The following is a 23,460-nucleotide window of genomic DNA, read 5'->3' on the forward strand; positions in this document are numbered from 1 at the left end:
TAAACTCAGTGTTAAACAACAAAACACAAAACCTCTAAGAAAGAATAATAGCCAAATATTTTCAAGCAACAAATAGTTTCTATCCAACTAGTAGAAATAAATACCCACCAGAACTGTTAACATATTTTATGAAAATAATTTCTAAAGTAAGAAAAAGAACTGGCTCAAATGCCAGTCATTTAGGCGATCCATTAAGGAGTGAATTTGTAATAAAATGACTTAAAGTATCTTTATGAAAAATACTCTCGTACATAGCAACAGTCTTGCATTGTTGAGCTTTTCTACCACGGATGGGCTTCGTTCCATGAAACAGAGCTTTCTAGTTATGGACTATTCCCAAATGAGTGTTCTCTACTCACATTCACTGGCATCGCCGTAAGAGAAAATAAGGCATCCACCAAATTTTGCAAAGTGCCAACAAGTTTCAGGCAGCAGTTTAGGAAGTTAGTACAAATGATTTGAACAATAAAAGGAAAGTATTCTGATGAATTCAAGAAGTAAAATTATATTTTTTTCACTGATTATCAAAAGCCTGGCTGCAATCCAGCCTACATGTAAGTACTTTATCAACTCAGTAGTGCTTACTTCTGAGTAAATAACTTCAGTAGTTCCTTTCATTGATCCTTATATTATAAAATTGTATATAGTTTTTTAAAAGGTTTTTATAAGTTTAATTGAATAAGAAACCGAAACAAGTTATTTATAATTCTTTTTTACACATAAAAATGTAAACATTTTCATTACATATTCATACAATGAATAGCAGTGGGACTATACTTGGGTTGTTTTTAGGATGATCTGTGTAATCCAATTAATCCAATTAGCTCTAAAGTATGTGAAATGTATCTAAAGATTAATATCAAACAGTTGCTGTTGGCTTTATAGCTAGTAACATGAGAAAGAACACAGAATAGTAACAGCTTGATTAACACCTTTATATCTGAGTAACTTAATACTGTATATTTTTTATTTGTACATATGATTTTCAGTGAGCAATTCTCCATGTACATTAATATCTATAATTATGTAAGGGAATAGTACAGCTCTGAAGTGTTTTGAGAAAAGCACAGGATATGCACAGTTTTATGGATTAAGATATCCGATGTCCTCTGTGGGGATGTTCATCCCATATTTTCATGATACATTTTAAAAACACAATTCTATGTTCTCTTTCTAGTGGTTATAAGCAATGACTGCATAATGTGGAAATAATTAGATAAGGTAAGAATTGCTAAAAAAATTATAACAGACTGCCATTAATCATGTTGGTTGCTATCCGGGTCTCATGCAACCAGAAAGATTTTTACTTCTCCAACAAATTCCAAGTTACAGAGAATGCACTAGACATATATTCTGAAAGAAAGACTGAGCTTCTCAGCACTTTTAATTTTATTTTGGTGGGTTACTTGACCCATCAGTGCTGTAAACTGAGAGCAGGTATTGGGACATAAAGGCACCTTCTTTTTATCAATTTTACTTTCTGTGCCATCACTTATTGCTAGGGGACCTGGCCCAATTTCTCACACACTGCAGTGCCACTACTATAAACACTGGGCTGGGCATTCGCCAGGCTAGGACTCAGGAAGCCACTAGTGTTCCACCACTTCGGATGGGAAAGAATCACATCAAAGCTAGACTGCTTCTGTATCTACATAATCTTGATACATGTTAAAGTCCTCATTGGTATTATGAATCAGGTGATCAACAATATAAAGAAACTGACATTTCTAATGACTTCATTATGTGTCCACTGCATATACAAGCTATGTAGTATACTGAAAGAATGAGGGGAAAAAATAAATTTCTTCATTGATAATCCAATACTCTCTGAATTAAAAGGGAAATGTTTTTACCTATCTTAATTCAGAAGGCAGAAATGTACAGTGCAACATTCAATTCTACAACTAAATGAAATGTTTTTTTATTCCTGATCAAATTTCTTCTCTTCTACAGTTTTTTTAAATATCACACACAGCCTACATCTAGTCACATTAATTCAGAAGCACATAACACTGATTTCAATGTATGTGAGATGAAGAATCTGGCATTGTTTTAATGTATTAGTTCATTAAATATATAGACTGTTAGATATGTTCACCCCTTGTTTGGTTACAAAATTTTAAAAAAATCCAATAATATCAGCTAAAACATCTATGATCCCCCAAAAATATAATTAATATTTTTAAATGTTGGCTATTGAAAATTTATGTGACATGTAATATTAACAGATGATATGTATGCCAAATGCTGCACAACAGGACAGCAAGGGATCAAGCATTACATTCTGGATCAAGCAATAGCTCTGCTGTCTTGAATCTTCTCTCTAGGCCATTTGGCAGCATAATTCATCAACGTTTCTGAATTAGTGTTAGAGAAAAGTTCCAGAGTCTTTTTGCAAAGGAATAAAATAGGCCTGGACATCATAACTGGCATTGGAGGAAAATACCATCCGCCAAAAAAGTAGCTCACCCATGCAATTGTTCTTTTATTTCTGATCCTCTGTTATTATGTGAAAGAAAAGCATTATTTCATATACATATTATAATTGAAATGTACACTGGAAAGTTAAACCTATAATTAGAACTTGCCCAGAGAAAATTATGCTTAAATTTGGGATGGAAGCACGAATGTGAAATATAACTGTTATTTTTCAAAATTTGAGTTTATGAACTTCCTTACTCTCCGCAAATGTAGTTTTGATTTTCTGTGCTCTCCCAGTGAACCAATGTTTTATTTTGTTTTTCTGGCACTGATATTGCTGGAAAATAAAGAATGATTGTCTCTAAATCTAGCACAGCTAGGGCTACCAGATATTTGAACAGACAAAGGAGGATATGGATAATTGGAAGGAAGGACAAATGGTGGAAAGGAAGACAGTTTCTTGGCATCGGTGAGAAAAATGCTCTTACACCTACAGGTATATGAAATTACTTTTTCCAGTACCATATTGGTTTTTTTTATTTTTAGAACAAATATTTATTTTCAAGAATATATGATAGTAATAACATAGAATTGATGATGTCAAGCTTTTCAAATTTCACCATAGCAATGAATGTATGAGTCATGTGATTTATACATGGCTTTTTTTCTCATAGAACGCTCAGAACGGAGTTCCGGCACCTTTTTTGGATGGAACCTTGTAGGGTAGGCAAGGTGGGTTGTATGACATGTGTGAGTTCCGGCACCTTTTTCTTTTACAAAAAAAAGCACTGGATTTATATAGTGATCACAGATTTGAAGGGATTGGATTGAAGCCGACTGCTGGATTTAGGAAATAAAATAATGTAAATCTAGACAGCAGATGAGAGAAAGAAAGAAGATGACCAGTTTCAACGATTACTACTGTTAAAATAGTCCAAAGAACAACAATAACAATGATCAGTTGTCGAAAAGCCAACAATGTCTAAGTTTAAGGTTATGCCTGCTGGACAGAGGACATGAAGACAAATAAAAGGACATTCCTCCTAAGCAAAACATGGAACTCCCACTTGAACCAGTAAATTAATGGAAAGGCAGGACATAAATCTGCAAATAAAGAAGCTAAACAAAAATTAATGGTATTTATTCCATTATTTATTCCATTCTCTCTATACCACCCAAAGGCTCAGGGTTTATTGCCAGTTAACCCAAAACATGTTAAGATCATAAGAGACACCAACAAATAAAGTAGAACTTAGATGTGGTGGATATTTATATCAGGGAATCCTTGTAAGCAAGGGGCCTAGGAAGTTTGAAAAGTAGCAGGCATAGAAGCATGGCCCAGTCTCACCTGTCCAGCTCAAATTTCTGTTGGGAGACAGACGGCAAAGATACAAAATATACAGTACACATGTTCAGTGTAAAGAAGCATGCTGGTGCTTGTTCAAGTCAGTTTTATGGAGGGGTTGCTGTTTTGTTTAAACAGTAGATAAGGATGGTTTCTAAAGGAGACTGGATTCTTTAAAAAAAATCTTAAGGCAGACACAAAGTTACTTCCTCAGCTAACTCTTAGAGAGCTCTGGAAAAAACAGAGCTAATGACTCTTCATGCTTCTGCCAGTCTTCTCTCTCTGGATAATAAAATATACAATTGTAAACAGTCATATCTCATGCTGTGACCACACTGGAATGATAGCTAAGGAATGACAGCTAAGGACAGAAATGAGGATTAACAATCCAACTGGGAGATGCAACACATCTCTGGAAAGATTCAAAAAACCCTGGAACAAGCCATGTGTAATTACTAGAGCCAAAGGAAAGCAGCAAGGAATGCTGGACAGCTAACAATGGAGCAAAAGTACAAAAATAGGAAGTTGAAATGCTTGCCATCCTGTGGTTGGTTGTTATTGTTTACTCTTCATAAAAATATTAGTACACGATGCAAAAAATGATATTGTCTGCCAATTTTAATCTTGCTTAAAACTCATCCCATAGGGCATGGGCCAATATAAAGCAGCCAGCATAATATATTGATTTTTGTGCTGGCATAGAACTGTAGACACCCAGGTAAACTTGGACCAGTTATTTTTCCTGAGCTTAACCTGTCTCTCAACATTTCTGCTAGGGGATAAGTGAGGACGATTCATTTAAATACCTCCTTTCCCACAGGAAATGAAAGATATAAAATCAGAGACTAAATCAGTTCAGTTCAGATCTTGAGGAGGGCAATTGGCTAAAAATTGAAGTGATTCATCTATTTATGGACTGCAGAATTCAATAACTGTATTAAATTGACTATCCTGCATTTCCATTCAACCAGATTAAAAGAAGTTGATACAACATATTTCGGAAAATGGCAACTGACTTTGGTTTGGTCTTATCTATGCATCTCATATTATCTGTTAATTTTTTTTAAAAAAAAAAGCTCTGAATTACCTGTTTGAAATAAAACCTGTTAACCAAGATTCTGCTTAATCAAGATCTGCTCTGGGACCCTTCTAAAAAGAAGAGTGGGTTTTATGTATAAAAACTAAATATTACATATACATTATGAGCTATATGAAATTTAAAAATGAATGTTAGCATCATTAGAAGCTTCTTTACTTAATCATTTGCTGTTACATTTTAAAGTATGTTATCTGGCTATATACTGTGTTTCCATACTGCTTCATATCTAAAATTAGCATGAAAAATACCTCCTATCCAAAATGACAGTGGAATATAGCAAGAAACGTTATTTAAAATGTCACAATGCATGTACTGCTAGATATGCATTATGGTTTCCATGGCAATGACTAGAATTCACTAGTACAATATGAAAATGTAGCTTAATTAGCATATTGCCACTCCCAGTTTTAATGCATTATTGCACCCATCTTTTTTTTTAAAAAAATCCCCCAAGTAAAATAATTGCACAGTGCAATTTCTTTCCTTAATGTCTGTGACCAATAATCTTTTAAAGCTCCACAGACCCCCTGTAAATCTGTCCAGAGCTCCATTACATGTAAGCAACCCTTCACGTAAGGAGCACTGTGCTGTCAATCAGAGAGGAGCTGGTATTTTTAAGCATCATTTTAAAACGAAATGTAAAACTAGAAATAGTTCAGTGTTGATAAGGATGAATTGTTGAACAAATACTAGGACCTACCAGTAGCACTTACAGGAATCATCCCAACTAAGCCAACTAACAGCATAGACCCTTGAAACTGTCACTGATACAATCCCCCATGAGTTATGTTCCAGTGAAGCAGCCTACAAGCAGCCATTCTCTGTCTGTGTCTCCTGATGTCTGCTTAGAACTCAGCAGGTAAGTCATTATTCAGGGCTCCTAAAGGTTCTTGTATTTCATTTGAAACCCATGCCATCTCAAAGAACGCTTTAGAATTTAAAATCTCATTTTAAGGTAAGAGCACAAGGAAATTTTTTTTAAGGAAACACATTGTGATAACTGATTGAATAAACTCTTTTTAAAACCCTTTTTAAGGGATACAAAGTGCCCCTTCCTCTCCCTACTTTGTCTTTTAAACAAGGAAACACCTTGTTCTCCTAGAAGAGAGGTACATATATGATATTAACCAAGGCATCTCTAATAATGTTTTGGCTAGAAACTACATTTTAATTTGGGCAATGATCCCGAAGACAGCTAATGGAATGAATCGATCCCAACAGCCTACCCAAGTTCTTGGGTATCTAATTATACGAAAGTAGCTTCCATTTATATCCATACTTGACTGTGCACCAATGTTGAGACTTGGCCTGTCTAAATGCAAGATATTTTGTTGGGATGCGGGTGGGGGAGCTGGGGAATAAAGAATCACAAAAAGGTCCTGATTTTTTTTTTATTACCTGATTGCAGGATTCACCAGCAGAGCACATAGGCTCATGTCTTGCAGCTCTTAGCTGACTCTGGCCTTGAGAAAGTTGAGGCACCGAAACAAGACAACAACAAAATATGGAACCATTAAGTACTGGAGGTCTCCTCTTACTTCTTTTATTCAATATTGATTTAGCAGAGGTACAGCATATTTACTTACAAATAATCTGGAATGATGTGGCAGACGAGCAGAACCAAAAATTGGTTGAAGCAAGTGGCAGATGGAACCAGAGCCAAAATAGGTAAGAGTTCAATCTCTTTTCCTCCTTTTTAAATGCCTCTTTTTTCCTGATAGCCCTTTCTAGTATTTCTCAACCTTAACACGTTTAAAATGAGTGCACTTCAACTCCCAGAATTCCCCAGCTAGCCATGCAAACTGGAGAATTCTGAGAGTTGAAGTCTACACATCTTAAAGCTGATGAGGTTGAGAAACACTTGCTTCTTCTTCCCCCCCCCCCCGCACACACACCTACATTTGAAGAGGTAAGGAACAGTTTGCTATTTTTTCAATTGATCATTTACAGTGTGATTTTCAAATGAGGATGAAATGAGCCTGAGAACCAAGGGCTATAGTTTAACTAATGTAAGGTTATATTCTCTCTCTCTCTCTCTCTCTCTCTCTCTTTCTTTCTCTCTCTCTCTCTTTATGTCTCTCCTCCTCCCCACCCATCTTGCAGACTTAACTTTTAGAAACATAAAGCTAGATAAATCTCAGAAAATCTAGGGTAACTCTCTGAATTATGTAATTATTGCTTTCATTCTATAGATACTATACTCAAGGTGAAGGGTTTTTTTAAAATAATGTTCTTGTAGAGGGACATGCTACCCTTGACATTAAGCTTTTTAATATCAACCTTGTGTTATTACACTGTGAAGCTTCAGAAAATAAATCAAAGTAAAAATAAATAAAATAAACAAAGTAAGAACTTTTCACACAGTTAAATATTTAGCAACTCATCCAAAACACTGGACAGTATTTTGGCTTTAAAACTATTGTTTGGATTTAGCAAATGTGGCCAAGCATTTGAAAAGGGAGAAATGAAAAATGTAATCATTCTAAGCTCTTCACTTAACTAATTCATATTAGGCCTTCCATTAACTGGAAAAATTCTTACTCATGTACTAGCCTTGGAACAGTGCGTATTATTGGAGGTGATGTTTTCATCATTGTCTTGGGCTTATTCCATTTTTCCTTAGTTCACTATTACTTTTCCCATCTGTATTTTTCCACTAATAGTAACATTAGAAACAGGCTTAGGAGAGGGTCTCCTTGAGCCATTCTGTGAATTGCCTTTGTCCAAGCCTAGTCTTCCTTTTGAACAGGACCAAAGAAGGGCAATAAGGATGGTCAGGAGAGTAAATTCCAAGAAGAGAGAAGGTTTTTGTAAATGTTTTGCCTTGAGAAGAGAAAACTAACGGAGAGAAATGGTACAACCTTTCCAATCCCTGAAAGGATGCAAAAATAGTTCAAGATTTATTGTCTGTCAGTCAAGGCAGAATAACAGACGAATTTTGACACATGTCACAGCATAAAACAAACAAATCCATATTTTAATATTTATCCAGTTACACCAGGGGTGTCAAACTGCCGGCCCACAGGCCGGACGTGTCATCCGGAAGCCGCGCTCTCCCCATTGCCGGCAATGGCAAAACAGTCCCGATATGTCTTGCGACGTCACGTGACTTCGCGAGTTTGACATGTCTGAGTTACACTATATGCAGCCTCATCATTTTTTAAAATATTCCCACAGGTTTTATGACTTCCTTTTCAGCATTTTTCATATCATTAAGAATTATAGCATTTCTATACTAGATATCTCTTTCCTCTTACTTTGTGTCTACTTTCCTTCCATCCTGTTGGTGAATAATATATCTTCTAATATTGTTTTCATACAGGAACTCATTCCTTCTCTTTCTGCAAGCATTTTTTCCTAATTTTTCTTACTTATTGTCCATTCCTATCCAAGATCTGCTCTTGACACTACTAAGAAATGGCATTTAGCACTTCTCCTTACCATTTTGTTTTTTTGTAATAAACATTAAACATTTACATTTACATTCATTGAACCTTGTCTTATATGGTTTAGGAAATATACTATACTATACTATACTATACTATACTGTACTGTACTGTACTGTACTGTACTGTACTGTACTGTACTATACGATATGATGCTATACGATACTATACTACTTTATTTTACTTTACTTATATTTCCTAAACAGATACTTCTGTTTTCATCCTTAGACCATGATCTAAAAATGAATTTTCTGCTCTCTTCATCTCTTTCACACTTACTCATGTCACATGAGTGAAATTCTTTCCTGTGTATCTCATGTATTTGGAACAATTCAGAGTTAGACCTGATTCAGTGGAATATAATGTAAAATTATCACAAATTTATGGATTTTTATTTTCATACACATCCACAACCTAGATGAAATCAATTCACACTTCCTAATATAACTTGTAGCCCTTCTTCAGTCAGACAGCCCTGGTGGTGTAGTGGTTAGAATGCAGTATTGCAGGCTAACTCTGTGCATTGTCAGTTCGACCCTGACCAGCTCAAGGTTAACTCAGCCTTCCATCCTTCCAGGTTTGGCAAAATGAAAACCCAGATTATGGGGGCAATATGCTGACTCTGTAAGCCACTTAGAAAAGGCTATAAAGCACTATGAAGTGGTATATAAGTCTAATTGCTAGTGCTAGAATGAAATCTACATCTTCACTTCCCTGAATGTAATCTTCAGTTCCTTAGGATCAGACCATCTTCATTATAACTTTTCTTTTCTGGATTCACAGACCTTTAAATTACCTATTGTTCTTTCATTTAATTTGTTAATTCATGTTTCCTTACCATTTTATTCTCTTCAATTTCAAGTCATCAGATATGATTACAGTTAATGAACTCCCAACACCTATCCTGGCTTTAGTCAATTGATGACTTCTGCATAATTTTCTTTTGTAAGATAGGGAAAGGATATTGCTAAGCTAGTGGTAATGATAAGGACAGTACCACTCAGTTTTGGCACACTTTGTGTCAATGTGCGACAAGAACAACCAAAATCCACTTTGGAAAAACAACCTATAGACTAATTTATAAAGCAGAGTGTTGCTTACATTCCAATAAGTGAAATATATATGGTTCCATTCAATATCACAGTAGTCCAAGTCTATGCCCCAACCACCGGTGCTGAAGAGGATGAAATTGACCGGTTCTATGAAGCCCTACAGCACCTTATAGAACTAACACCAAAAAATGATGTCCTTATCATCATGGGGGATTGGAATGCTAAAGTAGGAAGCCAAAAGATAACTGGAATAACAGGCAAGTTTGGCCTTGGAGTACAAAATGAAGCAGGGCACAGGCTGATAGAATTTTGTCAAGAGAATACGATGGTCATAGCAAACACTCTTTTCCAACAACCCAAGAGACGGCTCTACACATGGACATCACCAGACGGTCAACACAGAAATCAGATATATGCTCTGCAGCCAAAGATGGAGAAGCTCTATACAGTCAGTAAAAACAAGACCAGGAGCTGACTGTGGCTCAGACCATGAACTTCTTGTTGCAAAGTTTAGGCTTAAATTAAAGAAAGTAGGGAAAAGCGCTAGGCCAGTCAGGTATGAATTAAATCATATCCCTGGTGAATATACAGTAGAGGTGACAAATAGATTTAAGGAATTAGATCTGATAGACAGGGTGCCTGAAGAACTATGGACAGAGGTTCGCAACATTGTACAAGAGGTAGCAACCAAAACCATCCCAAAGAAAAAGAAATGCAAGAAAGCAAAATGGCTGTCTGAGGAAGCTTTGCAAATAGCGGAGGAAAGGAGGGAAGCGAAAGGCAAGGGAGAAAAAGAAAGATACGCCCAATTGAATGCAGAATTCCAGAGAATAGCTAGAAGAGATAAGAATGCCTTCTTAAATGAACAATGCAAAGAAATAGAAGAAAACAATAGAATAGGGAGGACCAGAGATCTTTTCAAGAAAATTGGGAGATGAAAGGAACGTTTCATGCAAAAATGGGCATGATAAAGGACCAAAATGGCAGGGACCTAACAGAGGCAGAAGAGATTAAGAAGAGGTGGCAAAATTACACAGAAGAACTATACAAGAATGAGCTTAACGTCCCTGATAATCACAATGAGGTGGTCACTGACCTCGAGCCAGACATCCTAGAATGTGAAGTGAAGTGGGCCTTAGAAAAGCTGAGCAACAAGAAAGCTAGTGGAGGTGACAGTATTCCAGCTGAGCTATTCAAAATCTTAAAAGACGATGCAGTAAAAGTGCTACACTCAATTTGCCAACAAATTTGGAAAACTCAACAGTGGCCACAGGATTGGAAAAGATCAGTTTACATTCCAATTCCAAAGAAAGGCAGTGCCAAAGAATGTTCAAACTATCGCACCATTGCACTCATTTCTCATGCTAGTAAAGTTATGCTTAAAATTCTACAAGCTAGACTCCAGCAGTATGTGGATCGAGAACTACCAGAAGTACAGGCAGGATTTCGAAGAGGCAGAGGAACTAGAGATCAAATTGCTAACATACGCTGGATCATGGAGAAAGCTAGAGAGTTCCAGAAAAACATCTACTTCTGCTTCATTGACTATGCTAAAGCCTTTGATTGTGTGGATCATAACAAACTGTGGCAAGTCCTTAAAGAGATGGGCATACCAGACCATCTTATTTGTCTCTTGAGAAATCTATATGTGGGCCAAGAAGCAACAGTGAGAACTGGACACGGAACCACTGATTGGTTCAAAATTGGGAAAGGAGTCCGGCAAGGCTGTATACTGTCGCCCTGCCTATTTAACTTATATGCAGAGCACATCATGAGAAAGGCAGGGCTAGATGAATCAAAAGTTGGAATTAAGATTGCCGGAAGAAACATCAAGAACCTAAGATACGCAGATGATACCACTCTAATGGCAGAAAGTGAAGAAGAACTAAAGAGCCTCTTGTTGCGGGTGAAGAAGGAGAGTGCAAACGTTGGGTTGAAACTAAACATTAAGAAAACCAAGATCATGGCATCTGGCCCTCTCAATTCCTGGCAAATAGATGGGGAAGAAATGGAGGTAGTGACAGATTTTATTTTCCTGGGCTCCAAGATCACGGCAGATGGGGACTGTAGCCAAGAAATTAAAAGACGCTTGCTCCTTGGGAGGAAAGCCATGGCAAATCTAGACAGTACACTAAAAAGCAGAGACATTACCCTGTCAACAAAAGTGCGTATAGTCAAGGCTATGGTCTTCCCAGTTGCAATGTATGGCAGTGAAAGCTGGACCATAAGAAAGGCTGAGCGCCAAAGAATTGAAGCCTTTGAACTATGGTGCTGGAGAAGACTCCTGCGAGTTCCTTGGACTGCAAGGCGATCAAACCGGTCAGTCCTAGAGGAGATCAACCCTGACTGCTCTTTAGAAGGCCAGATCCTGAAGCTAAAACTCAAATACTTTGGCCACCTAATGAGAAGGAAGGACTCACTGGAGAAGAGCCTAATGCTGGGAAAGATTGAGGGCAAGAGAAGAAGGGGACGACAGAGAATGAGGTGGCTGGATGGAGTCACTGAAGCAGTAGGCGTGAGCCTAGATGGACTCCAGAAGATGGTAGAGGACAGGAAGGCCTGGAGGAACATTGTCCATAGGGTCGCGATGGGTCGGACACGACTTCGCAACTAACAACAACATATGGTTGCATTGACACAAACTCAGATTGAATATTTAAAATTTTTTAACTGAAGTATAATCCTTTAAAAAAGCTTTGCTATATCTCTTCAAAGGGGTGAAATTGTCAGTAGTCCCATTTCTGTTTGAACTTGTAATTCTATGGTATCTAAAAATTGGTGGGAAGAGTTCATTTGAATTTTAGCTTTTACTTTACTTAATTCTCATTTATGTAAAAGCTATACTGTTAACATTTTGAATACAATTGAAACTTGATTTCAACCAAGGGCTGTCATAAATTCTGTGCATGCATATCTGATGGGAAAAACATGTTAGGTAAAGTAACTGTTTCTATTGAAATAAAAAGAAATCACATCTTTTAAAGTTTTTGGGTTTTTTTTATGAGGGAAACTATCTTTGTATTAGAAAGATCAATACATTAAAATGTATTTGAATATTTCCAACTACAATTAAGGATAGTTTCCAAGTTTTAGAATGTCTAAAATTTTGAAGCTGTAAATTAATGTGACGGTAAATCTCTTAAATATTAGCAAAAGTAATTTAAATTTATGGTTGAACAAACTGATAGTTCCAGCATGGCTAACATCTGTAATATAAACAGTTAAACTTAATATTGTTCATCTAATATTGTATATAGGAAATTTTGTGCTTGTCTGGCTAACTAGATGTAGCCTTCTCTGAAGACAGTTTTTGCAAATGACATCTGTTTCAGTTTTAGGTTTTTACTAGTATTTTGCCAACAGCCACAGCTTTTTAATGGTTGCCAGAAACTACATAGATTCATCAGATATTTTGTTCACATGCAAAAACAATATCCTTTTCAATTAAAACATTTCACATGGTATTGTGTCTGACAATGTACAAAAATAGTTGTTTGAAGAAAAAATGCTTTTTCTTGGCCTCTTAACCAAAACTCAATTTTTAACCACCATGCTCTTGTTACTTTTGGTTGCAAATAAGGTTGAATTTTGAGTTCATGGAGAGGAGATACATTATACCCTTTTGGGCTATGTACGACTAAGGAGAATTGGTGCTAAATGTATCACTAGAGCAGTTCAAATTATCAGATGATAAATTCAAGAATTCAAATTTAGAGTAAAATAAGCATCTTCTTTCAGCAATTCATGCATAAAACCATCACTGTAGTAATGATTCTGAAGTCTGTATTCTCGCATGTATTATCCTACGTAGAACTTATAATTGGACTTAGGCACACTTAACTTTGGTATAGTAATTCATTTTGTAAACCAGATATTATTCTAATATTATTCCCAGCTCTACACCTTTTTAAATTCTACCTGATGTACCTTGCGTACAACCACAATAAAACTCTGACTGAGCTGTAAAAGAAGGTCATATTTTATTTTATTATTTATTTGCTGTCCATCTTGCCTCAGGGTGACTGGGCAGCTTACAAGAAGCTATCAAACCATAACATATACAGTAAATATTTCTAAAAAACAATAAAAATGGCATCGCAATCAGGAAAAATTGTAAATAAAATATTTATTAAAATGGAATTTTGTACAGAACTGAGCAGAGTAGAAGTGTATATATGGAATTATATCTCACTTCCTAAGAAACACCTGGCAAAGCCGGCCACTGTTTCCACTCCTTGAGATAGGTCTCTAATATTTTGCTGTTTCCTTGCCAATGGAAGAATTCCTTCTCTTCAAAATGATCAACACTAAATTCATGAAAACTCTCTGCCTTATAATGTCTTTAAATAGGTTAAAGATAGAATAAGAATTGGGAAAATAAAAATGCTAACATTATTCTGTGCTAGTTTCAAGTGGAGATAATAGCAGAACATACTTCATTTTCTTGTGGAACACTCTGTCATTTCTGCAGAAAGAGTTTTAATATATTCTATTGTTCCGCTCCCATTTTTAATTAGCATTTTTAAGTTATTTGAAATAACAAACTGAAAACTCTTCTTCCACTCTCCTCTTGCATATTCTACCAGATAATTCTGATCAAATTAAACTGATCTTCAGACATTAACTTCATCTCCAGGAGAGATTTTTTTTTAAAATTTAAGTTTTAGGATGAGCCTAGACAAAATTAATTCTCAGCAATATTTGTTTTATCACAAATCTGCCACAAATCCACTTTAGCAAAATTTCCAAATTTGCTCCCATCTGACAAAATTCTACCTCTTTTTTGCCCTGTTGCATTTCTTGGATAAGATAAATTTTTATCAATTGTTTAAAATTGCTACTATAAGATTGAACTATAAAATTCAACCTTACCGCAAGATAAATACAGGTAGTTCTCTGCGTACAACCACAACTGTGTCCAAAATTTCTGTTGTTAAATGAGACATTTATTAAGTGAATTTTGCTCCATTTTACGACTTTTCTTGTAACAGTTGTTAAGTGAATCATTGCATTTGATATGTTAGTGACATGATTTTTAAGTGAACCTGACTTCCCCATTGACTTTGCTCATCAGAAGGTTGTAAAAGGTGATCACTTTGGGACACAGCAACGGTCATAAGTATGATCCACTTGCCAAGCATCTGAATTTTGCTCACATAATCGTCGGGATCATAACTGTCAAAAATGGTCATAAGTCACTTTTTCAGTGCCCTTGTAACTTTGAACAGTCACTAAATGAACTGTCGTTAAGTTGGGGATTACCTGTAAGGTACTGTATAAAACTATATATAAAAACACATGGAAAACAAATGACTTGTATCTTAAAGGAGAATAAAGTTTATTTTCAGTGGACTGTGAAATAGACAGGTGAGATAGAAAAAAAGGCTGAAAAACTTCTCTACTTATTTTAAGGAATATGCAATGTTAAAAAAAAACCCAGCATTTTATTGACTTCCTGTTACAACAATCACTGCTTGTGCATGTCAGATGTATAGCATGAGAATGATACTTCTGGAAAATGGCAGATCAAACACAGATCACATTTCAGCATGAACAAAGTTATGGGAGGGTAGGCCAAGAAGGTTTAACAGAACCAAGAGATGGGAGGAGATAGAGCATTCAGGGACGGCAAGGTTAAATAAACAACAACTGATATTTCCTTACCACCTTTGAAATTTTCTTTAGAACAAATCTGAGCTTATTCAGAGATAGCTAGCTAGAAGAATAAATTGTTTAATGAAAAATTTTATTGACAACTGTGGATAGAATCCTTGAATTTTTCAAGAAAATTTCTGTTTAGAGAGAGCAGAAATGACCAATAACTTATACATATTAAGATGTTTTATATCCATAAATATAATTTATGACAGCTCCCAATTTAATTTTTGCCAATCTCCTTTAAAAAAAATGCAAACGACTTTTATTAATCTCTTTTAACTCACAGCAGAAGGCCAAAATTTGAAATTCTTGTTTCCCTTGTTGGAAAATGGCCTGATACAATGTGTTTGATCTATAAGCAATGAGAATGCATAAATAATATAAGCTTCTTTTGAGAATATGACAGCAGTTCTACCCACTGCAGCCAAGAGACTATTCTGTTTAAAAGGAACTTAATCATTTTCAAATGGAATTTTTGCTTTGAGTTGCAAGCACAGCCTTTACTGATATGTACATTATGTCAACTCTATCCCAAATTGCTTATTTTATTCAACTTTTCCATTAGTATTCATTGTCCATCAAAAGTTACTGAATATTACTATAAAATTAGGGTCAATTCTAGTACATACTGAATTCTACCTATAAGGTTAAATTTACAGTAATCCAGTAGAAAACTTAGAAGACATTTGCTTAAAACTCATATTCTTCAAGCAAATTTCTTTAAAGTTCTTAAATGCAATGTTCTTTTAACATTGAAGAACTAAAGTTAACATTATGAAAAATATTTATTGTTGGCTTTGTTTTTAATTGTGATAAATTAATAACGTGGATATGCTACAGCACAGCTCAAACAGCAGTAATCTACCCAAAGCTGCAATCCAAAGCCAATTTACTTGGGAAAATTTGCCAAAAAGATTTTGAAAAACTGGATTGCTCAGAAGCCCAAAAGCATATTTTCAAAAGGAAACTAGATTTTATTTACCTTCTAGATCTCTCTTTAGTTTTCTTAAATCTTTTATCAGGTCTTCAAATTTTACTTGTGATGCCTGGAAGAAATCCTGGGGCTCTGGCAATGGAAAGACAGTCTTTTCTGTTCCTGCGTCCTAAACAAGAAAGTTAAAACCAATAACTATAACAATGCCATACATCCTACTGAAACAGATATGTTTCATGAATTATATATGTAAATAAATGATGCAAGTTAAAAAATTACCCCTTTCCCCTGAAGACAGATTAAAATCTCCCCAATGAAATGCTTGTGTCCTCCAAAGGAACCCAAATTATATTTATAGTACATAGTAATTTTAATATTTTAGCACCATCTAGGTTAAAGACAGCTCATCGTGTTAATACAACTTTATTGCATTGTACTTATTGTATTGTATTCCTTTATGATTGCACAGCTTTTACCCTCTTTTACCTCCTTCACCTTGGGCTTGGCTTCTAAACTGTGGAATTTCTTGTCAAAAATTCTAAATTCCGGTTATCTTTTTACTGGCAGGTATCTGATGGACAAACACTGTGGCTCCTGAGATAAAATTTGTTTGACTGTGCTTTAATGACTCTTAATTATTTGATTTCTACTGTGACGTTGCAAGCTATCACAGTTAGAAATGCAGAATATAAATCCAATGCATAAATTGATAAATAAGGTACCACATTTGTTCAGAGAGAATAAGTCTCATAGAAACATTCAGCTTTTGTGATGTCATAGGTGGCTGATGACACCCACATTTATATCTGGCAACGTTATTTATTTCCACAGTTCCCTAAATGAGGAAAACGTCAAAAGTGTCTGGTTAATGAATAGCAACTTTTCCAGTAAGCACGGAAGTGTTTTCTCTGTTTATCCATTCATCTTAGCCTTGGCTCCTCATTGAAAACCATTGCCTAGCATGCAGCGAAAACAAAGATACAAAGTTATCTTTGCATAAGCAAATCCTAATTTTTAGTTGTAGTTTAATGGCTTGTAACTGTCTTTTGCCATTTATAGGAAGTTCTTTAATCCAGAGAAGGATTACGCAAGAATAAATAAAAGGAGTAATTTAGAAATACTCCCTTTTCTCTTTTATTTTTATGTGCTATTACTCATGGTATCACAACTCTTTGAAAAGGATTCGAAGAGTGCTCCAGGATGAATTAAACCCCCAACTTTTATTTTCTACTTATGGAAATCTTCACTCAATTATAAAACTTTGGGTCTTTAGAAGTTCAAAGTTCCAATATCTTGGGACTGGAAAGTTAAAATATAAGTCTCTGTAGTGTATATAAATTAACAACCTATTGATAACTATTAAATCTGAACTTTGTATATCTAATGAAGTATTCAAATAAAAGCTTTAAATGTTTCTTTAATCTAAGAAATCCAAAAAGTTATGTGACTAGATCTACAAATTGCTCCCTTTAAAATATAGATAGTATTAAAATTATGAAAGATTGCAAGTGTGGTTAAATTAAGCTTCCTGGGAAAAGCAGAATTTTGAAAAATATTTTAATTTTATCATCTCTCATACACTTTAATATCCATTTATTATAAATAAATGAATTGCTATTAATACATTTTTTTAATTGAAAAGTTTTACAATACATTTTATCTTTAACAAAACAAAACCCCTCCCAACCCCCTCCCCTCCCACCCCCTTCCCACTCCCCAACCCTCCCCACCCCCTCCCTCCCTTCCCCCTCCCCGACTTCCCAGAGCTAAGTACAGGGTATAAGAATACAAACAATCATAATCTACCTTATGCAAACAATCATAAACTATTAAAACTATCGCACTTTAACTCATATAGATTAACTCTATTAATACATTTTTAAGGATAACAATAATCTTTTTAAACCAGCAGCATTTAAAATATATAAATTCATTAGCCATTTATTCATACTATTGTGTATTATTAATATAAATGTTCTGAATATATATTCAAATAAATATTGCTTTATGTTTAGCATGACATTTTAAAAGTTGAAATAACTATACTTAGCTGATTAATTAGGAACCTGGCTAATACTCTGCCCCACTTTGAGAGACAACCTCTCCCCAATTTCATCTGCCTCTCCTACCAGATCAAGCAGATCAGGGATGTTATGGGTTCCATTGCCTAGGGCAGGGGTGTCAAACTGCTGGCCTGCGGGCCAGATGTGTTATCTGGAAGCCGCACCCACCCCATTGCCGGCAATGACAAAACCGTCCCAATACGTTGCATGACATCATGTAACGTCGCAAGTTTGACATATCTAGCTTAGGGAGTTATATTTGGCAGGCCCTAAGTGATTAGCTTTTTTCTGTGGGGGCACCAGTGCTGTGAAATCTTCTCCCTCCTGAGGTGAGATTGGCCTTCAGCTTGAGGTCCCTCAAGTCCTGAGTATGCCAGCAGGCCTGGGGACCTCAGGAGAAGGACGATAGAGTTATAATTGTAAATGTAATTTTAATTGTTTTTATATTTCTCTTTTTACTGTTTGTAAGTTGCCCAGAGTCGCCCAGTGTGGCATATAAATTTAATTACAAATAAAAAATAAACTAGTGAGATAGCTCTGCTATTTTTAAATAATTTTCATTTATTATTCTTTCCAAAGAGGATCCCATACTCACAATGTCTTTTTTGTTGGGATTAGGAGATGTAGGAAGAGAAGTAAAGCCATTCCTGTAGCTTATGTTTCAACTTTAATTGAAGATATGCACACACAAAAAGTCAAAATAATAGACAACAGGTTTAATTTTTCTCACTTGTGTGCTAGCTTGCTTTCCTTATCGTTCCTGTTTCTTCTCTCATGTAGAAATGAGATAAGCATAACTCTACAGAACCTTCTTAAATAATATACACAGTGCAGTAATTGATAAAAACTTACCTTATCACAATGGCGTAGGTAATAAATTACAACATAATCTGCAAGGCTGATTCCTGTATCCTAAAAGAGGGATAATTGAAAAATAAGATTTCAGAATATCAAAAAATGTGGAGCATGAACATTAAAAAAATATACATTGAAAAGGATATTTTACTGTAATTTATACTTCCTAAACTCTTAATAAAGGAGACGTGACCACCAACTCTGTGAATACTAATTTATAATAGCAAATAGTATAAATAATTAATAGTAAATTGCTACTGTTTTCTATTACTGTTCTATTTTCAGCAACTTAAGGAGACTTAAGAAATTCATCCAAGAAAATTTTATCTCTTAATGGGGATAATACAGAATCAAATAAGTTTATAAAGTATTTTTTCATATTGTGCCTTATTCTGTCATATAAAGGTGTTGCTTGTCATGATCAGTAATGACTTGGACATGGACTTAGTTGAAATGAGGCCATTTGAGTCTGTAGCATCACCCACAAAAGCACCTGATCTCCATTCTAAAACTTGTCAGAAGCCAAAAACTGGGATTCTCAGCCCCCTCCCTCTCCCTGCCTGTTCTGTATGGACACACACTGAGTAATTGGGCTTGGCAAGAATACTACGTAAGTATCAACAGTAATTATTTGTCCAATTGAATTTAAAACCTACTGGGGGGGGGTCACAGAATACACAATGAGATTTTAATTTTTCTCAGATCTCTCCCAGGCACATTAGGGGGGGGGAGTAAGCTACCAGAGGGAAAAAAAAGAAAAATCAGCTAAGTGGGGAACACTGGAGCATGTTTAGCCTTGGGAAGAGGAATCTGCAAAGAGACATGTTAGCTCTCTTTGAATATCTGAAAAATTGGTATGTAAAAGGTGAGGCAGATGTGTTCAAAGCTGTTCCAGAAAATAGGACAGGAAACAATGGGGTTAAACTATTTGGATGCAGATTTCAGTTGGGCATAGAGTTAAAAATTGTAACAGTGGAAACCTTTTGACAATGCAGGTGGATGCTGCAATAGAATCTGGATGACCATGGCAGAGGAATAGATTAGATGATCTCCAAAGTTTACACAACATGATTTTATGATTCTGTTGTAATACAACGTTCACGAAGGAGAAGTCATTTTCAAAAAATTATAGACATTCCTTCTCCCAACTGTGCTGCACCATCAAGGCCAGAGAGCCAGTTTGGTCTAGTGGTTTAAAGCACCAGGCTAGAAATCAGGAGACTGAGTTCTAGTCCCACTTTAGGCATGAAACCTGGCTGAGTGACTTTGGGCCTGTCCCTCTCTCTCAGCCCAACTCACCTCACGGGGTTGTTGTTTTGTTGTGGGGAAAACTGGAGGAGGAGAGAGTATTAATTACGTTCTCTGCCTTGAGTTATTTTTAACATTAATAAAGGTGGGATTAATATATATATATATATATATATATATATATGTAAAGGTCACCTTATGAGCAATGAATTGTATATAAAGTCTCCTATGGACTGTTGGCAGCTTTTAAGAGCCTAATTATCATAGAGGGTGGAGCCTAGAGAAAGGCTGGGGCCGGAATGAGGAGTATCTATGGATTCTTCATTTCCGCTCCTCAGAATTCAGTCACAACTAGCCCTCATTAGTAATAGTCTTCCTTGGGACCTGTCCAGGGTACTGAAGGATATGTCCTTCAGCAGCCTTACTTTCTGACCTCACTCTGAATGGTTTCTTGTTTATTAAACCCTTGCCCATGGCCCCTTGCTTCAAATCACTATCTGATGTGTCTTTCTATATAATATGTAAGCCATGGGTGTCAAACTCGCCACGTCACATGACGTGTCGTGACGTATCGCGACTCTTTTTGCACTGCCGGCAGTGGGGTGGGCGCAGCTTCGGTATGATGAAACCAGCCCGCGGGCGCCAGCAGTTTGACACCCCTGATGTAAGCAAACTATATCAAACTTTTTAGGACATTCACAGTGATGCAGGGGCAGGGGCAGGCACTATGCTTTTCACACCATTGCTTAATTTAACACTCCACCATCATCACTCCCCACCAAAAGGCAAGCATTTTCGATTAATTACAGTTTTGTACAAGCAGTCTTCAACTTATGACAGTTCGTTTAGTGACTGTTCAAAGTTACAACAGCACTGAAATGACTTCTGACCATTTTTCGCACTTACAACCTTTGCAGCATCCCCATGATTAAAATTAGGCCACTTGGCAACTGACTCATATTTATGACAGTTGCAGTGTCATGGGGTCATGTGATCCCCTTTGTGACCTTTTGACAAGTAAAATCAACGGGGAAGCCAGATTCACTTAACAACTGTGTTACTAACGTATCAGCTGCAGTGATTCACTTAAAACTGTAACAGGAAAGGTCATAAAATGAGGCAAAATTCAATTAACAAATGTCTCACTTAGCAACATAAATTTGGGGCTCAATTGTGGTCATACGTTGAGGACTACCTTTAATACTGTACAACTTGTTTGGTATGGACTAGGTGTCTATCTGCATTAGTATTAAGTAACATAAAACTAAATATATCTAAATACGTCTAGAATGAGTGTAAGTGTGTGTTTTTCAACAGACTACAGCCAGCAGGATTTAGATATGGAGCAAATTCAAAAGGAGTCCAAATCCATATATCCATTTCAGTATGAATATATTATCGTAGTACACCTCCAGTGTATAAGTAATACTTTCTCTTATATGTAGTGAATATAAAAGGAGGTTACACTGTTTCATTAGCAGCTAAGGATCCTATTACTGACCCCATAGCATGTGCTGGTTCTTCAGGGAATTGCTGCCAGTCAACATAAACAATACTGCAACAAATGAACTTGTGGGTGATTACATTGTGGGTCCTTACATTTCCTACAACTGACTGACTACTAATCAGTTATAGGAAATGTACCAAATATACCAGATGTATGAAGGTAACAGTTTTATAGACCAAAATGTTAATCCACTGAAATAAATTGCACATGGTTTCATTAGGCATGGTGAGATATGGCTGTTTCACTTTATTATTTAGACCCTCCTTTTTAGTATAAGTTCAGTCATATATATTGGTAGACTGACAGGTATCCAGTAGAAGCATTGATGCCATCACACAGATTACATGTCATCAAACAATCAATGCAAATTATGTAATGCCGATTACATGCATCACGATTCAAGCGCAATCCAGTATATAAGGCAGTGTTTTTCAACCTTGGAGGCTTTAAGATGGGTGGACTTTGACTCCCGGAATTCCCTAGCAAGCTTTGTTGAAAAACACTGATGTAATGCGTTGGATGACATGGATGACATCACACTGAATGTGATAGCACTTGCTTCCTTTCCCCATGGATTTATATGATTATAATAATTAATAAGTAATTTCTGTTTATCATACCAACAATCACTGAATTTGGATGGAATATAATTTAGAAACAAATACAAAGAAAATCTACTGGATTCTTGATTCTGTTCAAATAATCTGACTGTCACATTACCCATTCATAAAAGGCAAATTAGTTCTGTTTATGAATCTATCTTGTAGCACTTTTTCCCCCCAGAATTTTGGACGGTGTAATTCCAAGACACATGATAAGGATTGGGTTTCAGAAAAAAATACGCACCATTTTTCCTCTGTTTGTTTAAAAAATTCTTTAGACTAAGATTAGTCATTTGACTTTAGTTATAGAAGTGGTTTTTAATGGTGAAATAGAGTAACGAAAGATGTACCTCAATTATCATGTGTATAGACTAAGGATGATTACCTTGATGGAAATATACAATAACCGTTACTTAGAAAAAAAAGGGATGAAACAAGTCTAGCACAACAAGATAATATTCAAAAGTGATGGAGCATAAACCTCCCTAATTCACTGGGACATAAGAAGGCGGGGAGGATTGGTACAATCAGACATGGAAGAGCATGTTATTATAGCCAATGCCAAAAAAAGTAGTTTTATCCTTCATCCAGAGTTGAATTTCAGGTTTGGTCTACCTGATAGGAGAAGTGTATGTCTTATGTGTAAACAAAAACAACAGCAAAGAGAAGAAAAAAACAAATGCTAGAGGCATTTGCAGTGAAAGCAAGGGGAAGGAGACTAATGATAAACACATAGCACAATGTTGTAACACAAACTCCATCACTTACATACATGTATGTGATATTATCACTCAAATACAAAAGAGTTGAGAGTGCATTATGTCATAACATGTATTTTGTCATTTTGGTTATGAGCAGATGTCTACCCACAAAGCAATGCCCGCTAAAAAGATTGAATTCAATTAAAATTAAAAATCATGATTTAAACTACATACAGTACTTACTCTGCTCTTAACATCTTTTAGTTTGGGAAGTATTTCCAAGCCAAATCCATCTGCCTGACCACGTGTACGATTTCCTCCATTCATATAATTTCCAAAAGCCAGAATCAAAGCTAAAATACTTTTCACACTTTTCTTTGTGGTCAACTCCTGAAAAATGTGGTAATAATTTATAATATCAGAAAAATATTACTTGAATAAATATTTTCTTTTCTTTATAAACATAGACAGTGAAATATGCTAACAGAGAAATGCAATAATTCTGAAGGTTTTAAAATCAACTCTGGGC

At 35.7% G+C, this 23,460-nt stretch overlaps 1 protein-coding gene across 1 annotated transcript in view; it reads right to left on the bottom strand.

The window, feature by feature from the left end:
- Positions 1 to 23,460, bottom strand: part of FMN1 (formin 1) — an 89,242-nt gene that overhangs the window by 23,850 nt on the left and 41,932 nt on the right. The window contains exons 10-12 of the mRNA XM_081345392.1: positions 23,175 to 23,321; positions 18,871 to 18,930; positions 16,004 to 16,124 (exon numbers count right to left, since the gene is read on the bottom strand). Of these exons, the coding sequence (XP_081201518.1) occupies positions 16,004 to 16,124; positions 18,871 to 18,930; positions 23,175 to 23,321 (328 nt within the window). The remainder of the gene's footprint in view (positions 1 to 16,003; positions 16,125 to 18,870; positions 18,931 to 23,174; positions 23,322 to 23,460) is intronic.

This window comes from Vipera berus (assembly GCF_964194415.1).
Source record: "Vipera berus genome assembly, chromosome: 1".
NCBI lineage: Eukaryota > Metazoa > Chordata > Lepidosauria > Squamata > Viperidae > Vipera > Vipera berus.